Raw genomic sequence first — 24,449 nt, forward strand, 5'->3', positions numbered from 1 at the left:
CAGACAAACATGCACACAGATCAGCTTCTCATTTCCCCAGTTGAAACATCTTAAGTCTATATACATGCAAATATTGTTCATTTCAGAGGTTTAACTTCTGGACACCAGACACTCTCTACTCACTGTGTGCACTCAGGAAATTTCAAGTTTCGCATTTGATTTGTCAGCATTGCATAGTATATCAAAACTGGCTTCTAAGCCACTGTCACAAAATCATTTTGTAAATATAATTTTCTCCTTCTGGTTGGATTCAGCAGATGGATTTTAAAGCAGCCTCTGCACATACTACTACATATATATTTAACTGGAGGCATGAGAGAGAGAGAGTTTGGAGCTAAATTGATCTCAGTGATACTTCAGCAGACGTAATAACATTTTTTTTGCTTTTTTGTAGGTATATTTCCTCAAAATAATCAGTAGCGTTGGGACTTACCAAGTATTAGAAATGTAAAAACCAAGATCCAACTGGTCCAACTTAATGCTACATAGAAGTTTATAAGTTCAAGTTCTGTGAATGAATCTTTTGTTTCTGTCATGACCTGTATTTAATTTGGTGATTTACATTTTTGGGGCTCAGTGGCTAACAAACACATTTTTATATGTCACAAAAGGGAGTAAATATCAAAACCATGAATCGAATACATCAGCTATCCCTCTCCTATACCTTTTGTATCATTTACACCAGTGGTCCCCAACCAGGCTGCAAGAGTTGAGGCCCAGGTGTGAAATTTATGGTTTTCAGGGTTTTTATTGTTTTTTATCGTCATTTTTTAATCGTTTTTATCGTTAACTCAGTTTCCCTGGGTCTTTTCCAGTGTGTTATGAATTAATCTTCCTTTTTTGGTACTGGTTTTATTTTGTTGTATTTATCCGCGACACCATATTGTCGGACATAAACCGGTCCGTAGCACAAAAATGGTTGGGAACCGCTGATTTAGACGACTTTCATAAGACAGCTCCATCCATATATCCATTTTATCTTTTAAGTCAAACAAAGTATTTCACTGTTTTAGCCTTTCTGATTGTTTTCTGGTAAATTAATGCTTTACTATAACTTGTGTGTTTTTGCATTTATTCATGTAGTTTTTTCTTTCAAACATCTTCAAAAAATGTGAAAATCAGCCAAATGACTCAACCCTTTAATGTCAAACTGTTAATACCCACCTGTGAATGTTGGCAGTGTAGTGACACACAGGTGGAATATATTATGCTGGTTGAGAACAAGTCATGAATGGTCTGGTCTCCCTACTAATAAACCCCTCCCCTTTTTTTTCACGGACAGTACGTGCAGCCTAAATGAAGTGGAACTTGTTCAGGCATCAGACAACGCCCATGGTCGCTGCTAAGCCAACGGGAGCCAGTGCCTTGACTGTGACTCCAGCGCCGGTCGCGTTAGTCTCGGCAGACAACTCCACCGAACCAGTGAGCAAGAATGATGCCTTTGACGAGATCAAAAACAAGTTCCTGAATGAAATCGACAAGATCCCACGTGAGTGCCACGCAAGCCCCAATCATCCGATCAGCCATCAGTTCCCATTGATACAACTCTAAGCAATGAATTTGGAATTAGATTTTCTCTTTTTGCTGCAGGCATTTGCAGGCCTTTAATGTCTTTATTCAGTATTGATCACTGGCTGCTCTTCCCAATGGCAGAGAAATCTAATTTTCACTAGATCTAATTGCTAACCTACCACCTTTTACTAAATATATTTGGCCCAGGACGTGACAGGAGGCTTAATGATTGGTCGGTCAAATGTCACAGTATTTACTTGTAGCTTTTCTGTGTGGGTTCATCTGTACACTGGTCTGTATATGCTCCTCAGTGCCATCATGGGCCATCATCGCCATCGCCGTGGTCGCCGCTTTACTCATTCTAACATGCTGCTTCTGCATCGTCAAGAAGTGCTGTTTCAAAAAGAAGAAGAACAAGAAGGGCAAGAAGGGGAAGGGTGACATGGGAATGAAGAACCTGAAAGGTGGAGAGGTATGTTCTGCCTCAGGAGGACGTTTCCTGCCTGATATAATTTATAATTGTACTGAATATAAAGCAAAGCTAACAACAAATGTCTTTAACCTATATATGACTATAATAATAGGCCTATTATATAAAGGCTTAGGGGTGTTATGTTTGGCATTGTAATAAAATAATAACAAAAAGCATTTTTCCATATTTTACTCAAGTAGCTTTAAAAATAATTTAGCCTGTTTGAATTGTATTGGATTTTAGGCTAGATGAAAACAGAGATTCTTTACAATTTTGATGTTTTCTAACCCAGTTTTTCTCCACAGTTGTTAATTACATTCTTTATCCACCATGGTTAATGTTTTTTAATTTATTTGTTTCTCTTTCTTTTTTTTCATTTAATGTATTTGTCATTAATGTTATTGTTGCTCTTTCTCTCACTTATGCTTTGGGACTTGAGTGGAAAATGACAAGACTTTAACATACAGAACAGCCATTGTTTTTCTCCTAGTCCTGAAAGAGTAATTATTTAAATTACTAGTTAGTACAATGCTGTTGTTTTGGGCCTATAATTATTATTTTTCCCACAAACATGATTGATAATTTGATGAGGTGCAGTAACATATCTAAAATTGATGTTATTTTAAAACTCCAATGGACTTGCTGCACAAGATATGATTGTGCTAATGAGGGGGCTTCTCCGTCTGTCATTTTCCTCAGTCCCTACAGTGTAGCTAACTACATTTGCTGTGATTACCCTTCTTTGGTGTCTGCTGTGAGTTCAATCTCTGCCTTTGTCTCTGCTCTCCTCCTTCCTGCTTTGTGTCTTATGTGTGCTCCGTGTATCTTGACTGTGGTGGACTTCTCTGCCTACGGTAGGTCTGATAGCACGCGGCACCCCTCTCTGGCCACTCTGTGTAAGCACAGACCAGGGCAGGGTGGGAGCGGTGGTGGGAGTGGGGTTGGGCTGGGCTGGGCTTGGAGGGGTTGGATTGCAGTGATGATGACAATGAGTGCTATGGCTTCCTTAGTTTTTGCAAGCTTAGGTGCTGTGGGTGCTTGAGGACTCCATGGGAGCGATTAAGCTGCTTCGCAAAACCCACTGAACTGATATGCCGCACTAAATGCTATGTCTTGTATATCCAGAGATTGCAATTTTGGCATAAAAAAACAACAAAAAACAGAACAGACATCTGTTTAAGTTGTCTATGGTTTGAAATGAACATGAAACTCATCCTATGGTTGAGCCTTTGAATGATGAGTGCACTGAGCAGCTCACTAGAGATCACTAATATGCATGTGCAAGGGGTAAGCTGGATATTTGTCAAATATTAGCTGAAACTTTACCTCACTGAGAGCTTGGAGCATGTTTCCACTATTAGAGGCCTCTATTGTGTATCACGACCAAAAATACTGATGTCTTACAAATAATTCCTCTTCAAAGATTTGCTAACTTAGCTATAAAATAAATATGGTGTACCCCAGGTTGTGCAAACATGCTCCGAGTTCCACAGCAGATAAAGATGTTTGTACCCCTTGACAAAGACCAGCATATGCCCTTGCAGTAGGTACCATTGAATGGCCACAACTTGACTTGAGAGTAACTTTCCTGGATGACCCATGCTGCTGACATACTAGGTGACAGTCATTGATCCCCTCTCTCTCCCCGAAGCACTTGGGTGCCATTGAAGAGAAATGGTGGGCCAGAATGTTTGCCCACATCTTCAGTCAAATGCAAAAGCCTGATTTTAGTCGATCCAAACCTAATGCCGCACGAGTCAACCGGCTGCTTTAGTACACATTCTGCTTAATAAAAACTCAGTACTGAGCTTACATTTCAACCCATGGAGTTGAAAGGGCATTCATTCAGACGTACCATTTCTTTATCTTTGAACCCCCTCTGAAAGTTCGAGAGGAACTGCTAATTCTCAGCATGATCCCTCAGTGGATGTGTACATTTCACTCGAGACATTAATATAGATTTTTGGGGGCCTCGACGTTTAAATGAAACATCAACGCATAACCTTTACCACACTTAAGACATCACAAGATAAACCATTTACATTTACCATCAGAAATAATCTTGGATCCTGCATTGTGTGGCCTGGCATGCTTGAATGAAAAGCATTTACAACAATAAAGATACAGAATGCCACGTAGGACACTGTGTGAGAATGTGAGTGTATTTGGTTGTGCGTGTGTGTGTGTGTGTGTGTGTGTGCCTGTGTGCGTGCGTGCGTGCGTGTGGGAGATGGGTGAGTGGGGGTGTGAAGCATGCATGTAAGTCTGCATGTTCAACAGCATTTTCGGGCCGTTCTAGGTAAAATAAAATAAAAAACTCTAGAGCCAGGGTATGGAGGGTAATATTGTGAGGGAAAAATACTCTAAGTACGAGATTATGTCGATAATGTACAAAAAGATTTATTTTTTGGGTTAAAAACCCTCCACTTAGCTTCAGTTTGCAAGGTTGGGTCAATGCTCCTGCTCCTTCCGTACGTGCTAGCTGCAGTAGAGAAAATTAAATGAATCTTAGTGTCCGGATTAGAAACTTTTTAGATTAGAAATTTTGTCTCATAATCACAATAATATGATGTCTACACATATGTGGTGTGGTGAGGTCGCTCCAGCCTTGGAGAGCAAAGCGATGTGGTTCCCTGACAGGAACATTTTTTCCTGTTTAACATAAAAATTGAATCTACTTTACGACTTATAGTGCTGTGCAAAAGTCTTTGAGCCACCTTTTTTTGAAAGTTGGGAAATAGGTGCATTAAGCTATTTTCAAACATCCATGATTCAGAAATTTCACAGTTTGATTCTTAAGAACTTGACTTTCAGATACGGTTGATCTGTGCTAGACTGTTTTTTTAGGCCTGCCACGTCTTCTTTTGTTCTCTACTTGTCCAGTTTCGTCACATTTCTAAAGGTCATACCACATACCATCCATCCATCCATCCATTCTCTTCCACTTATACTTGTCAGGGTCGCGGGGGGGCTTTAGCCTATCCCAGCTGTCTTAGGGCGAGAGGGAGGGTACACGCTGGACAGGTCGTCAGTCTGCCACAGGCATAATGCTACATACCATCCTGATATATTCCATGTTTTTGGATAATAGCTTTTTGGGTATAACCTGTTGGTGCAAAATGCTATTTTATGCCTATGAAACTGTTATGTTTTTTGTAGACTCAACTTAAGAAATAGATGTTGCAACTTCCTCCTTGTAACAAAGTCCCTAAAGATACAAGACAAAATTGGTTCTTTGTTAAGTTGTCTGTTATGTGTAGACACAACACTGGTTCATTCCTTGTGTTAAGTGTATTTCTTATGCTTAAATGATTCATACTTCAGTGTTAAATAGCTTAATAAACAAAAAAGAAAACAGTCCTCTGAAAATGATCAGGTGTAAAGACTGGACTGGCAGCAAATATCCAAAGAAAAACTTTGCAAGGCTCTCAGAATGCCTGGAAAATTATTGCTCAAGACCACTTTAAAGATTACAAGAAACACTGACTCCTTGGAAGTAAAATATAAAGAAATGAGGGATGGCTCAAGTGTTTTGCACAGTTCTACAAATCACAGAATTTTCTCCCAATTCTCAAGTTATCATGTACCCCTTAGAATGGTCCTAACATGCCGTTGTATGCATCTAAGGACGTGCGTGCGTGTGGGTGTGGTGGGGTTCAGTATGCTGTGCAGCTAGTGTGCGCGGTAGTGTATGCATTATCTGTGTGGATGCCCTGTTCCTTTTCCAGATCAGTAAGTAGCTGGATCTCACGAAGACGTCAGTGTTTTTTCAGGAGGGGAGCCGTAGAAAAGGAGGCTACGCTGAGAGATTACCCAGTATCTTATAGCAAAATGAAAGTTTACTTTAAGATTCATATCTTAGCAAATTGCTCTTGCTAGATTAGTCGTGACCGCCTCTAAAGATATGGGACCCTGAAGAGTCACTGGGTGTAATGTAAAAGCAAGATGCACGATAACAGAAGATTTGAATTATCTTCTTCATCATGCCCTGATTATCTCAGGAGCAGTTAAATGTCAGTAAGCTGCTGAATGTTGTTCTGGCGTGTGATTAAGTGGGACAATAATTTGCATCAGCTCGAAAATCTGGACTCTGGAATAAATTATGAAATCTTTCAATCATTCACTTAGTTACAGCAGTCAGCCCAGAGTACAGTAATTGAAGCAAAGTCATAACAACAATACCAATGTAAACACATTAATGGGATTTAAGGTTGTCAGGAGGAGATAAATGCCAGACATTAATATAGTCTGGCTTACAGTAAACTGATTGCCAGACTGCCAATATCACCGCGGTTTGAGCAAGTTTGAGAGCTTTTCAAGAAGTGTCAGTAAATACTGCGTCAGTGCTTTGATCAAATCACATCTACGCCTGATAGCGCTGTCCTTCACATTCACTCAGTGAGGACACTCAGCCTCTGTTGGAAACACTGTACACGGAGCCAACTAAATAGCAAGGACATCTAGCACTGCAATGCAATAATGCAGCAGCTCTGTAATAAATGTTAACTTGTTTTTGAAAAGCATCCCATGATATCCTTTAACGTGCTTGCTTTTGACATTGGCTCTTCGTTGCTGATACAGCATTACTCTGTGTGGGATACGCCATCACAATTTTTCAGACTTTTTAAACAACTTAACATGACTCATTTGGAATGAGTCATGTTTGGGATTTGTGCAGCTACCTGTGTGATGCTGTTCCTTCAAAGTAAAAGTCCTCTTCCCCGCTCTGTTTCTGTTTTTTTGTCCACTCCTTGTAATATCACTATTACTGGTAGCTACACAAGTGAGTCATATTAATTTGAGATTTTACAGTGACTTTAAGAAGTGAAATTGAGACCTTCCAAGGGTTTAGCAGAGCTGTTGTACTAGATTGCATTGCAATGTAAGTTGTTCCTGTTTTTTTCCATTCACTCCTTTTCTATTTGCTTTTATTCTGTTGTTTCTCTCCTTAATCTTAATCTCTCTCTGCCCCTCTTTCTCAGTCTTTTACGTAACATACACTTCTATTGAAACAACACTTGTACAACAGTTTGTAGTTCCCTGCCTTTGATTTATGCAGATTTAAAAGACTCGTAGCGCTCATGAAAAAAAAAAAAAAAAGAAAAACAGCAAATGGTGTCACCCAAGAAATAGTGAAATCAAGTCAGGTTGCAACCGTGGTCATCGATGAGCAGATTGCACTAGTAACACGGGGGTAAGTGGCAGGTAGGTGCTGTGACTAACCCGACTGCTGATACCCAAGGTTTGGTGTTCAGCACAGATGGCTCCGCTGAACCGTCATCTCACTCCTTTTTCTGCCGCCCGTCCCCCCTTCTGTCATTGCAGAAACCACAGGATGACGATGATGAAGAAGATGATGTGGAACCTGGACTGACTGGGGATGAAAAAGAAGAGGAAGTGAAGGAGAAGGAAAAGTTAGGGAAGCTGCAGTACTCAATTGATTATGACTTCCAAGAGAACAAGGCAAGTGCTTGAGTAGTTTATTTGACATTTTCTTGTCAAAATGAACTCAAAGCAGACCCTGTGAGTAGTTACTAATGTGTGAAGCATCACATGCTAAATGTTCTTTTTAGCACATCTTCTGGTGTAGTAGTTCTTAGTTGATTTGCCAAAATAAAAATGAAACCAAAATTGGGTTTTTAGTTTTAGTTCAACCTTTCCTGCCTTAACTGCATAACTTCTTATTCCCTAGTTGACTGTGGGAATCCTGCAAGCCGCTGATCTCCTCTCCATGGACAGCGGTGGCACCTCAGATCCCTACGTGAAAGTCTTTGTCCTCCCAGACAAGAAGAAAAAGTTTGACACAAAGGTTCACAAGAAAACACTGAATCCTGTATTCAATGAGACCTTTACCTTTAAGGTAAGTTACTAGCAAAAGCTAAATGGCCTTTATTAATTACTTAGTAAAACAACATGAATGTCAAGTCATTTGATGTGTGGACAGGTCCTGATAAGAGTCAGATTCTCCTCTAATTTCCCTCTTCTGTCCTCTAGAGCTGAGCAGGTACTATGTTTCTTATTTCTTTTCAACAGTGATGAAAAACAGCAGACACACTGAAGGTGTCTGACAAGGAGAATATGGTAGAGAATCAAATTAAAGGAGAGGGCCACCTCTGGTGCACTTTGCGTGCTGACACAGCTCTGTGAAAACAACTCAGCTTTACTTTGTCAAAGTCAGGGACAGGCAGCTCTGCTGAAGCAGCATGTTATGAAGCTAGACAATTCTGAGCTCCAGGCCAGGGGCAACAGCCAATACTGGTCTGATCTAGATTTATCTGATCTTTTATATATCAAGTATCTTTTGTCATAAACCGTTAGAAATGTGTGCTCATTGCTACCGGTTGAATTAAACTTAAATTAGTAAAATAGGTAAATGGGTTGTTATCTTTCAGATACCATTCCAAGAGATGGGAGGAAAGACTCTGGTAATGTCCGTTTATGACTTTGATCGCTTCTCTAAGCATGACGTCATTGGAGAGATTAAAATACCCATGAACACCCTTGACTTGGCAAAGCCAATTGAGGAGTGGAGAGACCTGGACAGTGCAGATCAAGAAGAGGTAAGAAGAGTGTTACTACCTCTATCACACTGCTGATATCACTCTTTAAAAACCTGCTGTATGTCCACACAGGTGCCTCTTTAAAAGGCTATTCTAAGAAAGCTCTTTAATAAAAGTCCACTTTAAGCATAAATTAAAACAAAATACTTTTTTCCCTCTGGGATTCTCGTGCAGCTCATTCAAGAGTTTGGTCTTTCCCTTTTTGTTCTCCTTCAACCAGTATAGCATAGCTACAATTTCATTTCTGTATTTCTTCCTATGTCTCAGCAGTAATGTATGCTGTGACCCTACAGAGCTTCTTTTCCACTGGAATTATTTCTTGCTGATATGTTATTAACTTTGGATACATCAGCTATATAGATAGTATTAAAAATAAAGTAATGGCAGCAGGAATTATTGTTAATGAATATGCTTACTTAAAATGTTATATAAATGACACCGTTTCTGTATTTGTGCAAAGAAAAGGTTCTGCTTCAGATCTGCTTTAACTTTCTCTCCTCCTGCCTCGTCCTCACAGCCGGAGAAGCTGGGTGACATTTGCATCTCCCTGCGTTATGTCCCCACTGCCGGCAAACTCACCATCTGTATTCTGGAGGCCAAGAACCTCAAGAAAATGGATGTGGGTGGATTGTCAGGTGGGCTCCTCTATATATATATTTATTTATTTATATATACATATACGTACTGTACTAAGCTTAAATATTTTATTCCTTATTAATTTCTTTGGAGCAAAGAGACATTTAGGTGTAGCAAACTGCATTGTGCGGAGGAGAAAGCATGTGAGCACAGCCATTAGGTCGGTTCTGCTCTGCTCACGTGCTGATGCTGCAGTAGTCACCATGCAGCAACCCTCACGTCTTCTGGGTTCAGCGTTGGCCCCATCTGTTGGTGCATTAAAGCAGTGCGACTAAAGCGTGCATGTGCGAGGGATTTCTGTCAGCCTCTATCGTGATTTTCCTCTGTTTTTGTTTTCAGATCCATATGTGAAAATCAACCTTTTGCAGAATGGAAAGAGGCTGAAGAAGAAGAAGACGACAGTGAAAAAGAACACTTTGAATCCTTATTACAATGAGTCATTCAGCTTTGAGATCCCTCTTGAGCAAATGCAGGTAAGGATGCGGAATAGTCCTGTCAAATCTTTAACGTTTAGTAGGGGCAGAAAGAGTAACATTGCCAGGGGTGTAATTTCCAGGGGGGTTAGGGGGGTTATGACCCCCCCCAATATTTAGACCCAACCAATGTAACCCCCCCAATAAAATTATGAATTATCTTGCATAAAAAGGCTGTTGATTTTCTTTACTCATTTCAGGTATTACCAGCAAAATAGTTGCATGTTTAATCATCTGGGAATTTACCCAGAGATCTGGGAATTTACCCCACCCCCACCCCGTCAATGTTCAGCACAAAGTTACGCCAATGAACACTGCATCCTGTCGACACATGCTGTTTAACGAGCGTTATATAAATGTTGTCTATCAAGTAATCTGTGATCAAGCATACCACGAACGACTGTGTGGCAGTTATATTTATATGAAATTGTCACTATCCCAAATTGTCTTTCATTTTATGAGAACATGATGTGGTATTTTCCAGTTAAGTGAGTATGTAAATCCACCTGTGTACACAGGCTTTCTAATTTTCAGGTCTTTCATGAAATTTATGATGGTACTTGTAGTTTTCAGCTCATGGTAATGATCACAAAAATTTAAAAGTCATTGTAGCATTTTATTGAAATAAGGTGTAAATCAATGTGTAGTGCCATCTCTTGCAAATATAAAGAGAATTTCATGAGTAATAAAAATGCACTCTGGCTTTAAATGTACTCTTGAGTTTTCCTGCAGCAGCCTTATTTGGGTCTTGTATGACTGGTAGCTTATGGTGGCATTTATTAGAAAACTTCATGATCCATTTCTGCTTTTTCATTGTTGCAGTGCTCTTGCTTTTATAGACTGGAAGATTAACGCCATGCTTGTATCTGTCTGGTAAACTTGAGACTACCACTTGCAGCCAGTTAGCATAGCCTAATGTAGATTCTTTAAGTTAAGTTGCTGCCATCGCTGCTGTTGTAGTGAAGTAGAGTACACAAGAAGTGGGATCAGTGTGATGATTAGTGAGCTTTCGAGGTACTGGAGATCTTATATTTCGTGTAAGAGTGATTTCAATATTCTCATCTAACTTTATTCAAACAATGAAAACCACCACACTAACACCCATTTATTATCACTTGTGACCAAAGGGACCACTGACCATGTAAACACATTTTTATCATGTGAAAAAGAAAGTTGTCATGTGACTCTATGATGAAAATGTTCTTTTCATGACTGTCACATGTTGCTGTGTGTTATAAAATAGAAGTTATATGTACTTTAGCACCAAAAACATTGTATATGATGACTGTCTGTGGTATGTAGGACGCTATACACTGAGCATTGCTCATACTTTGCAGAAAGCATAAACACCCCCCCCGGGCTTCTGACACCAGTAACCAATTAAAACATCTTTCAGTAACGTCAGATTTCACTACAGTCCACTTCAGATTTTGTAATCCTTTCTTCCTGCTCTCCCAGAAAATCCTAGCTGTGATCACAGTGCTGGATTACGACAAGATTGGCAAGAATGATGCCATTGGGAAGATCTTGGTAGGAAGCAAGTCCACAGGGGCTGGGCTGAAACACTGGTCCGACATGCTGGCCAACCCCCGTCGCCCCATTGCCCAGTGGCATCCACTGCAGCCAGAGGAAGAGGTGGATGCCGCTCTCGCAGCCCTGAATGCCAAGAAGTAAACCCACCTACACCATCTCCACACCTACCCACCCATGCATTCCCCATCATTTCCCAGTGTATATTCCAGACAAACACCCCAACTGCACATCTGCTCCCCTCTCCACATTTTTTTCCTTCTCCTCCTTCCTTCCCCACTGCCACCCTTCAAAAGATCCACTGATACCATTTGACATGAAGGGAGTAGTTTAAAAAAAGCATCATGTTATATAAAATCATGCCACTAAAAAAAGAAGATAAGTTACAGGATGGACAGATGCTCCGTTGATTTCCTTTAGATCTATTTTTGTATTGGGGTTGTGGTTCCATTATATTATAAGAATACATAGTAGAATATGAAGAAGGGTAAGAGTGCTATATGGGAATCTGGTCATAGAGGGGATAAAACATACAACATTCACTCATATTGTACTTCTTATCTTTTCCCTTTAGTGACACATGTTGCTTAGAATAGAGCTTAATAATAAAATGCTTTATACTGCCATATGATAGAGAAATAACACAAGCAGGTTCATTCCTTAGGTGTATTGTGCACCATGTTCCACACCTGCCAGTTATCATACTAGATGATTCTGTTAGTTTAAAGTACATTCCTAGAGGTGGGTAGCAAAGTAGGGATAGACACATATCCAGTTACCCACAAACACACTGCCTTTTTGATTAGTTACCCTTCCGCCCATCGTCTCAGGAAAACTGAGAGGAAAGTGAAACTCCATGCCTTTTTTTCTAAACGGGTTATTATTATTCTGATACTCAAGTAGATGAGAAAAATATTCAATTCAAGATCTTTTTGAGTGACCCAAGGCTCACGAGTAGTGTTAGTTTATCCTCAAAGTGGTGTGTCAGGGGAGAGGGAGGGAATAATGGATTTGGAGTAAAAAAAGGGTATTTGTGTATATTTTTTTTCCCACCGTGCAAAAAGGCTGCATCTGTCATCGGAACAACAAGCGTGGAAATATCAGAGCAGGTACAACAAAGACTGATTCCAAGCACCAATGACATGATATTTACAAGGTGTCGATTACCGCCTGCAGTCTACCACCTCCCCTCCCAACGCCTCTGATTCTGTATCTCACTTGTTCAGTGCTACTGCCATTAGTCATGGACTTGACACAAGGGTTTTACTTCAAAGGAATCCCTATAACCGTCTTACAGTCATAAAGGAGACAAGCCTTCCAAGTAACAAAATAAGCAATTTTCAACTACCAGGGACGCCTTCCAGTTAGCAGTGTTGTTCTCTTCATTTCTTTCTTTCCCCTGTTTTTTAATCTCTTTTTCCTTTTATCTCAGTTTCTTTTTTCTATTTGACTTCAAACATTTTTGTTCCTTAAGCACTTTAAATCAAAATCTTACATTTAAGTACACTTAGAAACCAGAGCTTTAATCATTTATGTTAGTAGTTACTGCTAGCTGTAATAAAGAAAAACAAACAGACAGCAAGACAGTGATTGACTTTTTTTGTTGTTGTTGTTGTTTTTGTTGCTTTTTTTTTTTTGCCTCGGCTTTTTGCGTATGCGTTTTAATTGTTTGGATATTATATTTCTCACTTGATTGTGAGGGTGTGGTCTGGAAGAAGGCACTGATCCATGTGTATTTTATACACAGCTTACCAAACTGTTGAATATAATTGCACTATCGGGTATTTTTCTGTTCTGTGGTAAAACTGTTCTTTGATCTGTCTAGTTTTTCTGTGATAAAATGTTGTGAGATTGAATTTTTTCTGTGGCACCATGTGGCATGCCAAACGGGTCTCCTCATATAAATGAACCTGATAATAACAGAGAGATCCTTCAGTTTAATGCATTTCTTAACAGAATGTTTTAGGTCCAGTACAGAGAGCCAAAGTGTCATGTAAAAAAAAATAATTTAAAGTAAAAAGTCCTGCTGAAAATTAAAAATGCAGATATTTTAAATCCTTTTAGCTTATTTTGTCCAAATCTATAAACTGAACCAGGGCACATCTTAAAAATACTTTTTTTTAAGTTTCTGTGGTCTAAAAACTTCTACAGTCCTGGTCTCCTGCAGCTTGAATCATACATGAGATACCCACAGTCCTCAGCTTGACAAGCCCAACACAGATGTCTAAGAATGATATGATATTGTGCATATTTTGGCTATACAAGTTTGGCTCTCTATATTTGTATATTAATATTCTGTTCAAGAGAAATATTGGGAATGAACAAAGCCCAAACTCATCAGGTCTGAATAAAGCAGAAAAGGCTCCTGATATGTGTAGAGTGTTTGGACCCCAATACACTTCCTTGCTGAGCTAGCTATGAATAAAATTTTTTAAAAAAAAAAAAAAAAAAGCAAATCCTGCTGTCTGAAAGCACCAACGGCAAAAGCTACCCATTAACTGTGTGCAATATAAGTCAATGTAAAGTAAATGCGGTCGGCTTTTTAGACATTACCACAGCTTTTTGGGAATTTAATGAATGTTGGAAATCATAGGTTTTTCTTTCAAACTTTGACAGGAGTTGAGTTTTTCACGTCCCATCATTCTTTTCTTCAGTTAACGAAAACAACACTAAAGAAAAGGCAACACGGAAGCAATCAAGCAACCCATTGGTGTGTAGTTTTGCCTATATACATAGTTCATACACGTTGATACTGCATGTTTATACAAAATACTGTACATAAGAGCATGTTTTAGAGACGAAGCAAAAATATCTCGTGTACGTAAATGGGTGTCATTTGTCATTTTAATAACACGACGAAGGGAAAAAAGATGCACTGTATATTTTCTAAAATGAAACAAATGTGTATTTATTTTCCATGAGGGTCACTGGAGAGAATGTCATACAGATATTAGAATAATATTACTAATAAGATCCTTTCCACGCCTGAAATTCTTAAGCAAGTGTGTCGTCCAGTACTGTGTGTGAGTTCATGTAGGATGAAAATGTAGCCGCATGCTTGCTATCTAATTCTGTGTGATCAGAATTTTTATTTTTATTTTTATCTGCCATCTGTTTTGTTTCAGCACCTTTCTGAAGGCCAATATTTGACACATTTCTGAATTTTAATTGCTATTGCTTTTTTTTTTTATTTCAAAAAATGTATTTAGGGTTTTTAATGTTTGGGAAAGGGGATCTCCAAGTCTAAGATATAAGCAGTTTCTAATAGCAGATTTGACGCAGTGTGATTCTGAAATAACTTATTAGAAAAGGCTGAATAAATGTGCAATTTGTAGGTGGATTGTAGGAGTCAGTTTTCTGCCAGCACTGACCAAGAAAGATGTCTGTTGGATCATATCTTTATAGAAAATACATTTCCTGGGGCCAAAAGACAAATAGTTCCATTCCAGTGAACGCGAATGACTTGGAATCCCTTTTTGTCTCTTCTTTACTTGGAAGTTTTTACTTTTTTCTTCTATTTAAATGACCTGAAATACTTCACGGCTGTGTCTCTTTTGCTGTGTTTATTATACAATACGTGTACATGTATACAAGATAAATGAATAAGATAAAACTAAAGCCATAAAACTCAAGCACTAACTCTTTAGAGCTCAGCTGAGTAGCTAGAGTTTATTTATGAAGAAACAAATCTGACATGTCTTCATTTTCCTTGGCCAGTGTTTCTCTTTTACATTCCTTTCAGAGGTCTTTGTTCATCAAGAGGGCAAAAATCCATTTAATGTATATGTGAGCATTGAGAACAGTTGTGAGTTTAGTAGAGTGAGTGTGTCTTTTTCTACTTTCGGAGCTGTTGATGTCCTTGTTTCATAGAGGTAGCTGATTTTCCAGTATTGTGATTAGTAATGTATATGCCTTGTTTTGATAGTATAAATAATAGATATGACATCACAATAGATTCTCAATAATAACGCTAAGAATTATATATATATATATATATATGTATATATATATACGAGAGCGTGTTCTATACTTGGGCCGAGTGCAATTTATGAACCAAACTGGGTCACTCTTCTAGTTTCTCTTCTTCCAGTTTAGCAGAGTTTAGAATGTACTGGTGACTATATGTACAATTAATAAGAAGTTATCCTTGTTTTTGTTGTTTTCTTTTTATTTCTTTTCATTTTTTTTATTTGAGCAAACTGCTCAAGCAACAAAAATGAGAGCAAAAACTGAGAAACTTAATAGTGGAACCCAAGTTTTAAACCTGAATCCCTCCCATAGAACTATGCATAGAGTTATGATTTTCGCAGGCACATGGCAGAAAAAATCATTTTGATGTCATGCACGTAAGATTAAACGAAAGAAATAGTTTCACATTTTGGGAAATGACTTGCCAGTTTGCAGAGAGTTTGAAAAGACGACTGATTCCACAGTCCACACTAAAATATGAAGCTTGTGTTATTTAGTCATCCTGAAATCAGTTGTTGATGGAAAAAAAAAACCACTCCCCTAGTTTGTTCTATTCCTTTTTTTTCTTTTCTGTCTTTGAACATTTTAAACAGCGGTATTATGTGTTACTTTGTGAGCTTTAGTGGTGCTAGTAGGCATATTTTCTTACTTCGAGCGAGGCAACCTCTTTTTCCAGTCTTTGTGCTGAGCTTTATACTTAAAAAAGCAAAAAAAAACAAACAATGACACAGGGGTGGTGTCAGCCAATCAATAATAGGCAAGTTTTCCAAGTGTGGAACTATTCCTTTAAGTTCACCTCAATCCTGCCAGATCTGTCAAACTGCCACACCTGTTCTGGCAACAATCTGCAGTGTGTTGTGTGACGCTACACATTGTCTAATGCAATATAGTTTTTACTCACTGTCCCGTTAACGCTATAGACTGTGACCAAATGATGCACTGAGAATAATTTAAACACAAAATTTCAGCGCATTTCTAAAAATACTGCCACTACCTGATTACGGTGGCCTTCACTCATCACCACTGTTTGAATCTGCAAAGCCACAATAACAGTACACGCAGAGCAGTGACAAACACTTCAGATGATGAGGCAAAGGTGATTACAGGTAAACCTATAGCACACTTTAGAGATATATTTTTGGTTTTTTTTAGTACCTTTTACTGCTCGGGTCACTGCAGTCGCATGACCGCTGGACAAGTTCTATGGGGCACTGGGAGTTGTGTGTATTTGGGTATGTGGGAAAAAAAGATGAGGTGTATGCCCTTTAGCAGACACGGTGCAAAACCACAGCATTGGATTATACAATATACAGTACAGGTCTGCATGCATGGGACACATTACTCATTCGTAAATGTGCATCTTTGTGCGTTTGACTGTAATGGTCAAACAACAGTCTTAGTTGTGTTTTGAACCTGGAAATGAATCTGTTCTCTTACTGGTTGTGGAACTGTGTAATATCTTTATGCACATCCGCATCTGAAGCTGTGTGCTCTTTCAGCTGTGCAGACAGCTGAAAGAGCACCGGTCACACAGTTGTGGTTTGTTTGTTTTATTCGATTTTTCTGCAAACGCTGGGATTTAAAAAGGGAAACCATCCAAAGTTCAGCAGATCTTTTACCACCTTGTCAAAATGTGTCGAGGAGCCTCTCAGCGGGTAAAAACGCCACTTTGAAACATGATGTCTTGTCTCCTCTATTACTCGCTGTACTTCTCCTTTGTATTCTTGTGCATATGTGTAATCACTTCTTCTGCCATTAAATTTTTTGTGATGTATGCCTTTAATGTAGAATATAGAGATGTGCCACCAAACTCTGTCACATTTGCTTTCTCATTGCGTCTTTGTCTCGTTTACGTGTAACCAACCATGTACCGTCGGTTTCATGATGCTGAATAGGAAGCAGGCTCACTGATTTCTCCACTGAAGCTGCTTTTGCTGGGCGTAAAGAATGCCGGCCTTCATGTTTACAACATGGACATACTGTATACTGCCAAACATGCAGGAGCGTACCAAACTCCCCTCTTGAGCGCTTAGTCCTCCACCCCTCATCCCTGATGCAACTGTATTCTCAAGACTCTTCTTTTCCCTTTTTATTTTCACCTCTTTCTCTTCATCCTCTTTTAAAGCATCAGAGGACAGTCAGGTTGTGTCCTCTAGCCGTGTTTCTTCGTGTCTAGTGTCGTGGTGCGCGTGTTCATGTCAGTACTTGTGCCTACTGTGGATCGCATGCTTTAGCCCTTGACTGGACACAAACGTTGCTCACAAACTCCTCTTGACCCTTATGTGGACAAACGTTGGGGATCCTTATAAAGTTATCAAGGGAACCAAATAACTTATTACAAATTTATCATATGTGTTAACAGTTCTGTAAAAACAAATAGGAAATAAAGGCCTTTTAATTACCATGACTTGTTTGTGTTTAATACGCAGTTCCTCTTCCTCTGTTCGTTGTGTGTTAATGTCACAAAAACAAAACATTTTCATCCTTTTACCATTTATTAAGTAGAGTGAATTAAGTAATGTGTCTGTGTTAAGCCACCACTCAGAACATTTCAGACTGTTGAATACACAATCACTCGGTAAATCAGTATATCTACAGCACATGTAGAGAGAGCAGAATCATACTGTAGCTTATTTATAGTTCAATTAGTGGATGTGAGCAAACATAACACTGGTAATGTGGCATGTGGCATGGCTGGACTCCAAAACCATCACATGGTTTAAGGAATATATGAAACACTGAGGACCTTGGTTAACTTAACCATTAAGTGAAAAGAAGACTGATACCAAAATCCTTGGTGTGTCTTTCACACCACGTACAGCACAGAAGGAGATTTCATGCAAATTAGTCTGAAATGCAGAGTTTATAAATCACGATGTATTAAACCCTACTTTAAAGCAAACTCACAATCTCTACACTTTGTTGCATTGTGGGTTTAGTTCTTAAATAACCATTAGAAGTAAGAAGTGCCTTCATACTGCAACTAATAAAAACATGACATCACTAATATTGAACTAGTAAATAGAGCCTACAAAAATAACCAGATCAAAAACAGAAGCTTGGTAAAGTTCTGGTTTGTTAAAAGGCCTGCAGTACAGGCTTGCTCTGAAGCTAGGTGTGCCTTATAAATTGGCAACAAAGTCTTTGAACAACTGCAGACCTATTAAAATGGTGAGAAATCATTGCAGAATAAAAGAGCTGATAACAGTTTATATTTCACAGCGCTGGCTTTTGCTGATTTTTAAGGCCACCCAATTAATGTGAAGGCTCACAGAGCAATGATAACAAGGAAGTGCACGATTCTGATTCCTGGCCTAATGACAGGAAGGCCAACGGGTCAGCTAAAAAAAAAATCAGTGTACTCCTCTGAAACAAAACTGACTAGGCAAAATATAAAGATTAAAACTAACACATCCATAAATAAATAAATATATATCTATTAAAAAACAAAATATATACGGCATTTTCATTTGCACTCGGGGTGTCTCTCTCTTCAGGCATTCATTTGTTTTCAAAATGAGATACTAGCTCAATAAAAATATCCTCTTGGAAGAACATGCATTTAAAAAAGCAAGGCAGCTGAAAACACAAAAAAGGAAAGCGTGGCAAATATTTATATCATCTCCTCTGAAAGTGTACCATTTTGAATGTGTCACAGGGCTGCTAATAACAGCAGCACTGTTAACATGTGCATGTACAAAGTAGCCTTTCATGCCTATTGTACAGTCTCCTTTATCAAGCCCACATATACATGTTACATTTTTTTGCACACTAGGTAAATTAAACTCAAATGTGTATTAGCTAATTTTTAAAAAGCTGAAAATTGGACTAAAGTTTGTGTCTGATCTGTTAGAATGATAGTTTTTCCAAAGGTTTGTCAAGTGCATCACATTCATGCATCCCTGCAACTGTAGAAAAACACCCACAGATTTCCAAGGAAATCCACATCTGCGAGGCACTCAACTGTGGCGAGCAGCAACGGCTGAGTGACAAACCTGAGAATGTTGTCAATTGAAGCAAACACACCCCAAAACATGCATTTTATGATGCTTCACTATCTTTAGCCTATAGTGAAAGCAAGTCAAAGTGTTTTTGTGATAAGTTTTTAACGTCTTTAACGTCTCACATCATAATAAAGGAGAAAGCTACGGTTCCAAACAGTCTAAGTCAATGACTGTCTTCTCTTTCAAATAAAAAACATATTAAAACACGATTATGGAGTGCACAAGTAACAACCAAAGTAAAAGTGTCAAAATGTTATATGGCATATTATTAGGTACAGTAGCCTCACGCAATCTGATGCATTAGTTTGGATTTGAAATGTCAACAGTACACCTGGTCCCTATTTCATACACGTGACAAATATTCCTAAAACAAACAACATCTAATGAAGGAAAAAAAAATTGTTGAAACTTTAATTTTAATAATGGTAAAATTAACTGAAGCTTGCCAACACTTCTCTTTGGATCTTCACAAGTTCTAACAGGAATTACTAGGATGTTTCTGAAAATGCAACCAAACTAGCCTGTCACCATACAGTAACTCAGATACGAGTCAAAACCCGGGACCTTGTGGATAATGACACTGCTATTTCAGGGTTGGAGCGTCCACAGACACACAAGAGGAGCATCGGACATCTTTTTTATTTTATTTTGACAGTTTGCTGATGACTCGAATGAGAGCACCATTTTCATCCTTTAGTCTCTGGTTGTCTGACTTGAGCTCTGTTAAGACCTAGAAAAAGAGAGGGAGAAAACAATATTAGAAAACCAGGGAAATATACAGCTTTTGCTGTGTCATTTAAATGGTTACTTGACATGTTTGTGACTTAAACCAGGACTATCCACTGCAACTTTAATCACCACTAAAGTTATCTTTCACTGAAGTTTAAAGTCAGGCAATGAGGACATGCTCTACAGTACTTGATCATGCAGTGTGTTGTGACAGTGACAGTATGTCCTGAATGTGAAAAGTGACAGAGAATGAAGTCAGAGAGAAGGAAAGTGAGGGAGGGTCAATTCCCCAAATCTAGGTCATGTCTCTCATGAGAAGCAATGACTAAAAATAACCACCCTCTTTGTCAAAGTATTTCCCCTCTACTGGAGACAAACAATAACCTTCTGCGCTAGCTGGGACACGTTGAGTGAGCAGAGACGTCTTACGTCAACATGTTCCTGCCCAATATGTTGAATATTAATCCATAAAGTGAGAGTGAAAGCCCCACTGTGCTGACAATCCTATGTTGTAAGTTAAAAATTAAATGATAGTTTGATAGTTTTGGAATACGCTAGATGAGATGACCAATAAATTATCAGCAGGCTGTTAATTTAGATAAGCGTTAATGAATAAAAGGCAAGCAATTTTCCTGTTAGCACCTTTAAAACTGTTCAATCTGTAGAAAAGATGAAATGAAAAAGTTGTGGTATTATTCATTAAACACCTGCTTAGACAGCATGAAAAATATTTCCAAGAATGAAGGAAAGCAGCGGTGTCCAACAACAGGCCTCAAGGGCAGGTGTTGGAGGTTTTAGATGTGTCCTTGATTCAACACAGCTGATTTAAATGGCTAAATTACCTCCTCAACATGTCTTGAAGTTCTCTAGAGGCCTGGTAATGAGCTAATCGTTTGATTCAGGTGTGTTGACCCAGGGTGAGATCTAAAACCTGCAGGACACCGGACCTTGAGGCGCGGAGTTGGATACCATTGAAGTAAAGCATACTTCAATGGCGCTATATGAGGGGTAGGCAACTCCAGGCCTTGAGTGCCAGGGTTCTGCAGGTTTTAGATGTGTCCTTGAGCCAACACAGCTTATTCCAATGGGTAAATTACCTCCTCAACATGTCTTGAAGTTGTCCAGAGACCTGGGAATGAACTAATCATTTGATTCAGGTGTGTTGACACAGGGTGATATCTAAAATCTGCAGGACACCGGCACTCGAGGCCTGGAGTTGCCTACCCCTGCGCTATATCATATACAGTGAAATGTGTTTCACTCTCCTTGTGTCATGCACCAATTACACCCTCACAATCTGGCATTTTGTTTAAGCAGAAAAAATTCCCATTATTTACTCCTACATATAAGTGCTAGTGTTGACCCCTCCACCACCCCAGCCTCCACATGCAGACCCTTCTATGAATATTTAGTCACTAACCCCAAATTTGAAATAAAAAAATACAGTATTTGTAGCTAGTGATGAGCTTGCAGGCTAGATGCCAAACTGTAACTACATTGGATAAGAAAATAAATCAGTATTTCCTTGTTATTCCACACTAATTTATAGCAAGTCTACTATGGCTTTGTTTTTTTTTTCTGTAAGTAAAACAAATAATTTGTCAAGCTCTGCAAATATTAGTCATTTAATCATTAAATCGAAACATTTTGCAATAACTTTAACAAATCTTTGCTAAAGTTAATTTTGTTGTCCCTAAAAATCTTTAAACCATTATCAGACTGCAGGGTGTGTTTCTTGGGGTTTGATTTGATTAGCTGGTGAGATATTTCCATTTGTTTCCAACAGAAAATATGGCATGCAGACTTTAGAGTAGAATCGATCCTAACTCTCAGAAAACAAAAAAAGGCCATTGGGCTTATTTCCCCAAGATGCCTAATGATACCTTTAATTTCACATCCAGTGCTCATTAGCAAAAACATACAAAATTATTGGTACGTCTGCACCCCTGTCTCATCCAGTGACAAAGCACGTGTTCATTTTCAAGGCTAATGATCTGACACGTTTCATTTCCTTTGGAAGATTCAATAGTGGCTATTACCTTGGAAAACAACTTTGCATTGATTACACAGCACATTGCGCAGGACTTGAATATATTTAATTGTGAAAATAAAAGGTGCTCACAAGGTGCTTCTATTTTTCATGATGCAGAGTCCTAGGTGTTTATGCAAAATGGCAACCCCTATGTAAATAAATAAATGCAGCTTAAAACACAGTGTTCATTTCTAGCATGCCACACAAATCTACCTAAAATTAAACTTCAAATAAGGCTTTGTGACAACTGTTTTGGAGAAAAGGGGGCTTCAGGGTTGGTCTAGACCATAAAGGAGATTAGATTTTTTTTTAAAAAGTGCACAGGAGGATGCATTGCAGTGTGTGTGTGGGGGGGGAGAGGGGTGGGAGGAAAGCGTGAGCATCAAGAGAGTGCAAGACCTGCCTGAGAGGAATACAGCAGAGGTTGAAGGGGCTGTAGAGGCACCAGAAGGAAAGAGAAGTAGAAATTATGTGGCTGAGGAAGGGGAGAAGAGGAAGGGGGAAAAGGTCTCAGAGGATCAGAGGTCCTCTGTCTCCGGCATCGAGGCCGTCTCAGAGAGGCGGGCGAGGACGCGAAGCATGGCTCTATTTTCAGCCAGGAGACACTCGTTCACTCTCCGCAAGGTCTGGACCTGAGCCAGAGCAGGGAAAGCCTGCGTACAGGAGGAGAGAGATACAGAGAGGGGCAGACAGAGAGAGCATGCGGGGAGCAGGCCATGTCGCACAGAGAGATACTCATACAGAGACTGCAGCCATATCCGCTCATACAGGCATGCACCCACACAGCAGCATAGACAGGGGAAATCAAAGAAGCAGAGCTGAGGGATTTATCAGAAATACTTACATAAACAAATATTTACACAACAGAGATATTTTGAGAGAAAATACCATAAGCTGCAACAAAGCGAGGAAAGTTATGAAGCCAGTTCTACTTGGATTTGTGCTCATCAAAGGTGGGCTTTATTGGGAAGAAGTGAGGTGTTGACTTATTATTATATGCATAGAACTGCAAAGAAGATGGAATAAAATTCATAGAAAGCTAAAAAAAAGAGAGAAAATGATGAACGCTGCTATATTTTAGCCTTTGCACAAGAGCCTCTCCAGATAAAAGTCACAGGAATGGAAATCATTCATTTCCTCCCTCTTCCTGGCCTGACTTTTTTGAGGTAAACCTCAATGTGGTTCGACATAGCTGTCTGTGGTTTGACACCATTGCTGAAGGTAAACCGCAGACCAGACACACACACATATACACGTTATTCAGGGCACTTGTGGCATTTCAGCCACCCAGACAGACAAGTTTGTGGAGGTGAATGTGGCAAAGCATGACATATAAACGAGGACACCCAGCTTCGCCTTGCGCACATTTATGAAAGCTGCCTGGTTTGGGGACTTTTCAGTTCATGCATTAAATATTCTCTTGGATTAAAACAGCGCAGTTTTTGGAAAGGTGCCCTTGGCTGTGGTGAAGAAAAGGACACAGTGAGCCGAGGATGCATAATGACCAGTATCCCTTATTACACTCTTTTAATATTGAGCTGTTTGATATTAAATCAGATCTGACTACACTCTCAGGTTCTAAGGGACCATTTCTACAGAGTTACTATTCATTAGGTTTAGAGGCTGTCAAGAATAATTGAGCTTTTCCATTTGGAATGTAAAACCCAGCAGAGTAATCTGACACTTTGAGTATTACCACATTCCCATTATTTTAAGAGGGAAGATGGACACACAGTGCTGTTGATGTGAAAAATCCATAACTAAGGCTAATTAAGTGCAGAACTACAGGGCGGGTAGCCCAAAAACCCAAAATGCACCCCTATTTGCAAGAAAAGTAACTACAGCAAGCAAAGGCGAAGATGTGCTGTTATGTATCATTTATAGGAACGGAGAGTAACCTGCTCAGGAATTCTGACACTTGTGGTCATTGAGTGTCACAACTGCAGTTTATTGATTTTGTTTATTTTATTGCATTTTTTTAAATAACCGCATAAACATCTTCTATTTATTTACAGTATATACCTCTTAAAGGCTACTGTTATTTTCCCTTTCCAGTAGGTGGTGCAATTTGATACTTATGTGGCAGCAATGAAACAGCTCCCCCATGTGGAGAATCTGATACTTGCTAAAAGTGAAGAAGTGACTTTGTGAGAGAGTGCAAGCCGGTTCTCTGAGGTGATGTGCTCCCAAAGCTTTTACGCTCTAAGCTACTGTTGAGAGGATAAAAAGTCCAGATGTGTAAACATGCCCCAATCTCTGGCACAACAGAAACATGTGAGGTGATAGGTACGTATCAGTCACACCTCTGTATCATAGCAACCACTCACCGTCCCCCCTTCCCTGAGACAGCTTGCCCTCAGGGCTGGTACCCACAGCGAAACCGCAGTGGGGCATCCTGCTGAAGGAACCATGACAATACGGGGGTCAAACATCTGCTGCTTATATACCACGCCGCTGTTGTACGTTGGAATTCTGCATATGTTATGCAAACCGAATTCCCGAAAAGTTGGGTTTTATAAGAATAAAATGCAG

General features: G+C 39.3%; 2 protein-coding genes across 8 annotated transcripts in view; one reads left to right on the forward strand and one right to left on the reverse strand.

Moving 5' to 3' along the window:
• The window catches only part of LOC102197182 (synaptotagmin-2-like), a 58,774-nt gene extending 45,157 nt beyond the window's left edge, over positions 1-13,617 (forward strand). For 3 of the 4 annotated variants that reach the window (XM_005731719.1, XM_005731718.1, XM_005731720.1), the window contains 8 exons: positions 1,283-1,489; positions 1,824-1,984; positions 7,310-7,447; positions 7,677-7,844; positions 8,377-8,544; positions 9,062-9,179; positions 9,520-9,653; positions 11,112-13,617. In XM_005731719.1, coding sequence (XP_005731776.1) covers positions 1,297-1,489; positions 1,824-1,984; positions 7,310-7,447; positions 7,677-7,844; positions 8,377-8,544; positions 9,062-9,179; positions 9,520-9,653; positions 11,112-11,327 — 1,296 coding nt within the window. In that variant the 5' untranslated portion in view covers positions 1,283-1,296 and the 3' untranslated portion in view covers positions 11,328-13,617. The remainder of the gene's footprint in view (positions 1-1,282; positions 1,490-1,823; positions 1,985-7,309; positions 7,448-7,676; positions 7,845-8,376; positions 8,545-9,061; positions 9,180-9,519; positions 9,654-11,111) is intronic. The other variant, XM_005731721.1, reaches the window with a different exon arrangement.
• A 6,169-nt stretch (positions 13,618-19,786) lies between these two features.
• ppp1r12b (protein phosphatase 1, regulatory subunit 12B) overlaps positions 19,787-24,449 on the reverse strand; it is a 13,887-nt gene continuing 9,224 nt past the window's right edge. Inside the window, exons 7-8 of one of the 4 annotated variants that reach the window (XM_005731724.2) lie at positions 24,245-24,312; positions 19,823-19,886 (exon numbers count right to left, since the gene is read on the reverse strand). In XM_005731724.2, coding sequence (XP_005731781.1) covers positions 24,274-24,312 — 39 coding nt within the window. In that variant the 3' untranslated portion in view covers positions 19,823-19,886; positions 24,245-24,273. Of the gene's footprint in view, positions 19,887-22,324; positions 22,571-24,244; positions 24,316-24,449 lie in introns of those variants that run through there. The other 3 variants (XM_005731723.2, XM_005731722.2, XM_013910506.1) reach the window with 3 other exon arrangements.

This window comes from Pundamilia nyererei, unplaced genomic scaffold, assembly GCF_000239375.1.
Source record: "Pundamilia nyererei isolate P.nyererei 1_Seehausen unplaced genomic scaffold, PunNye1.0 scaffold00044, whole genome shotgun sequence".
NCBI lineage: Eukaryota > Metazoa > Chordata > Actinopteri > Cichliformes > Cichlidae > Pundamilia > Pundamilia nyererei.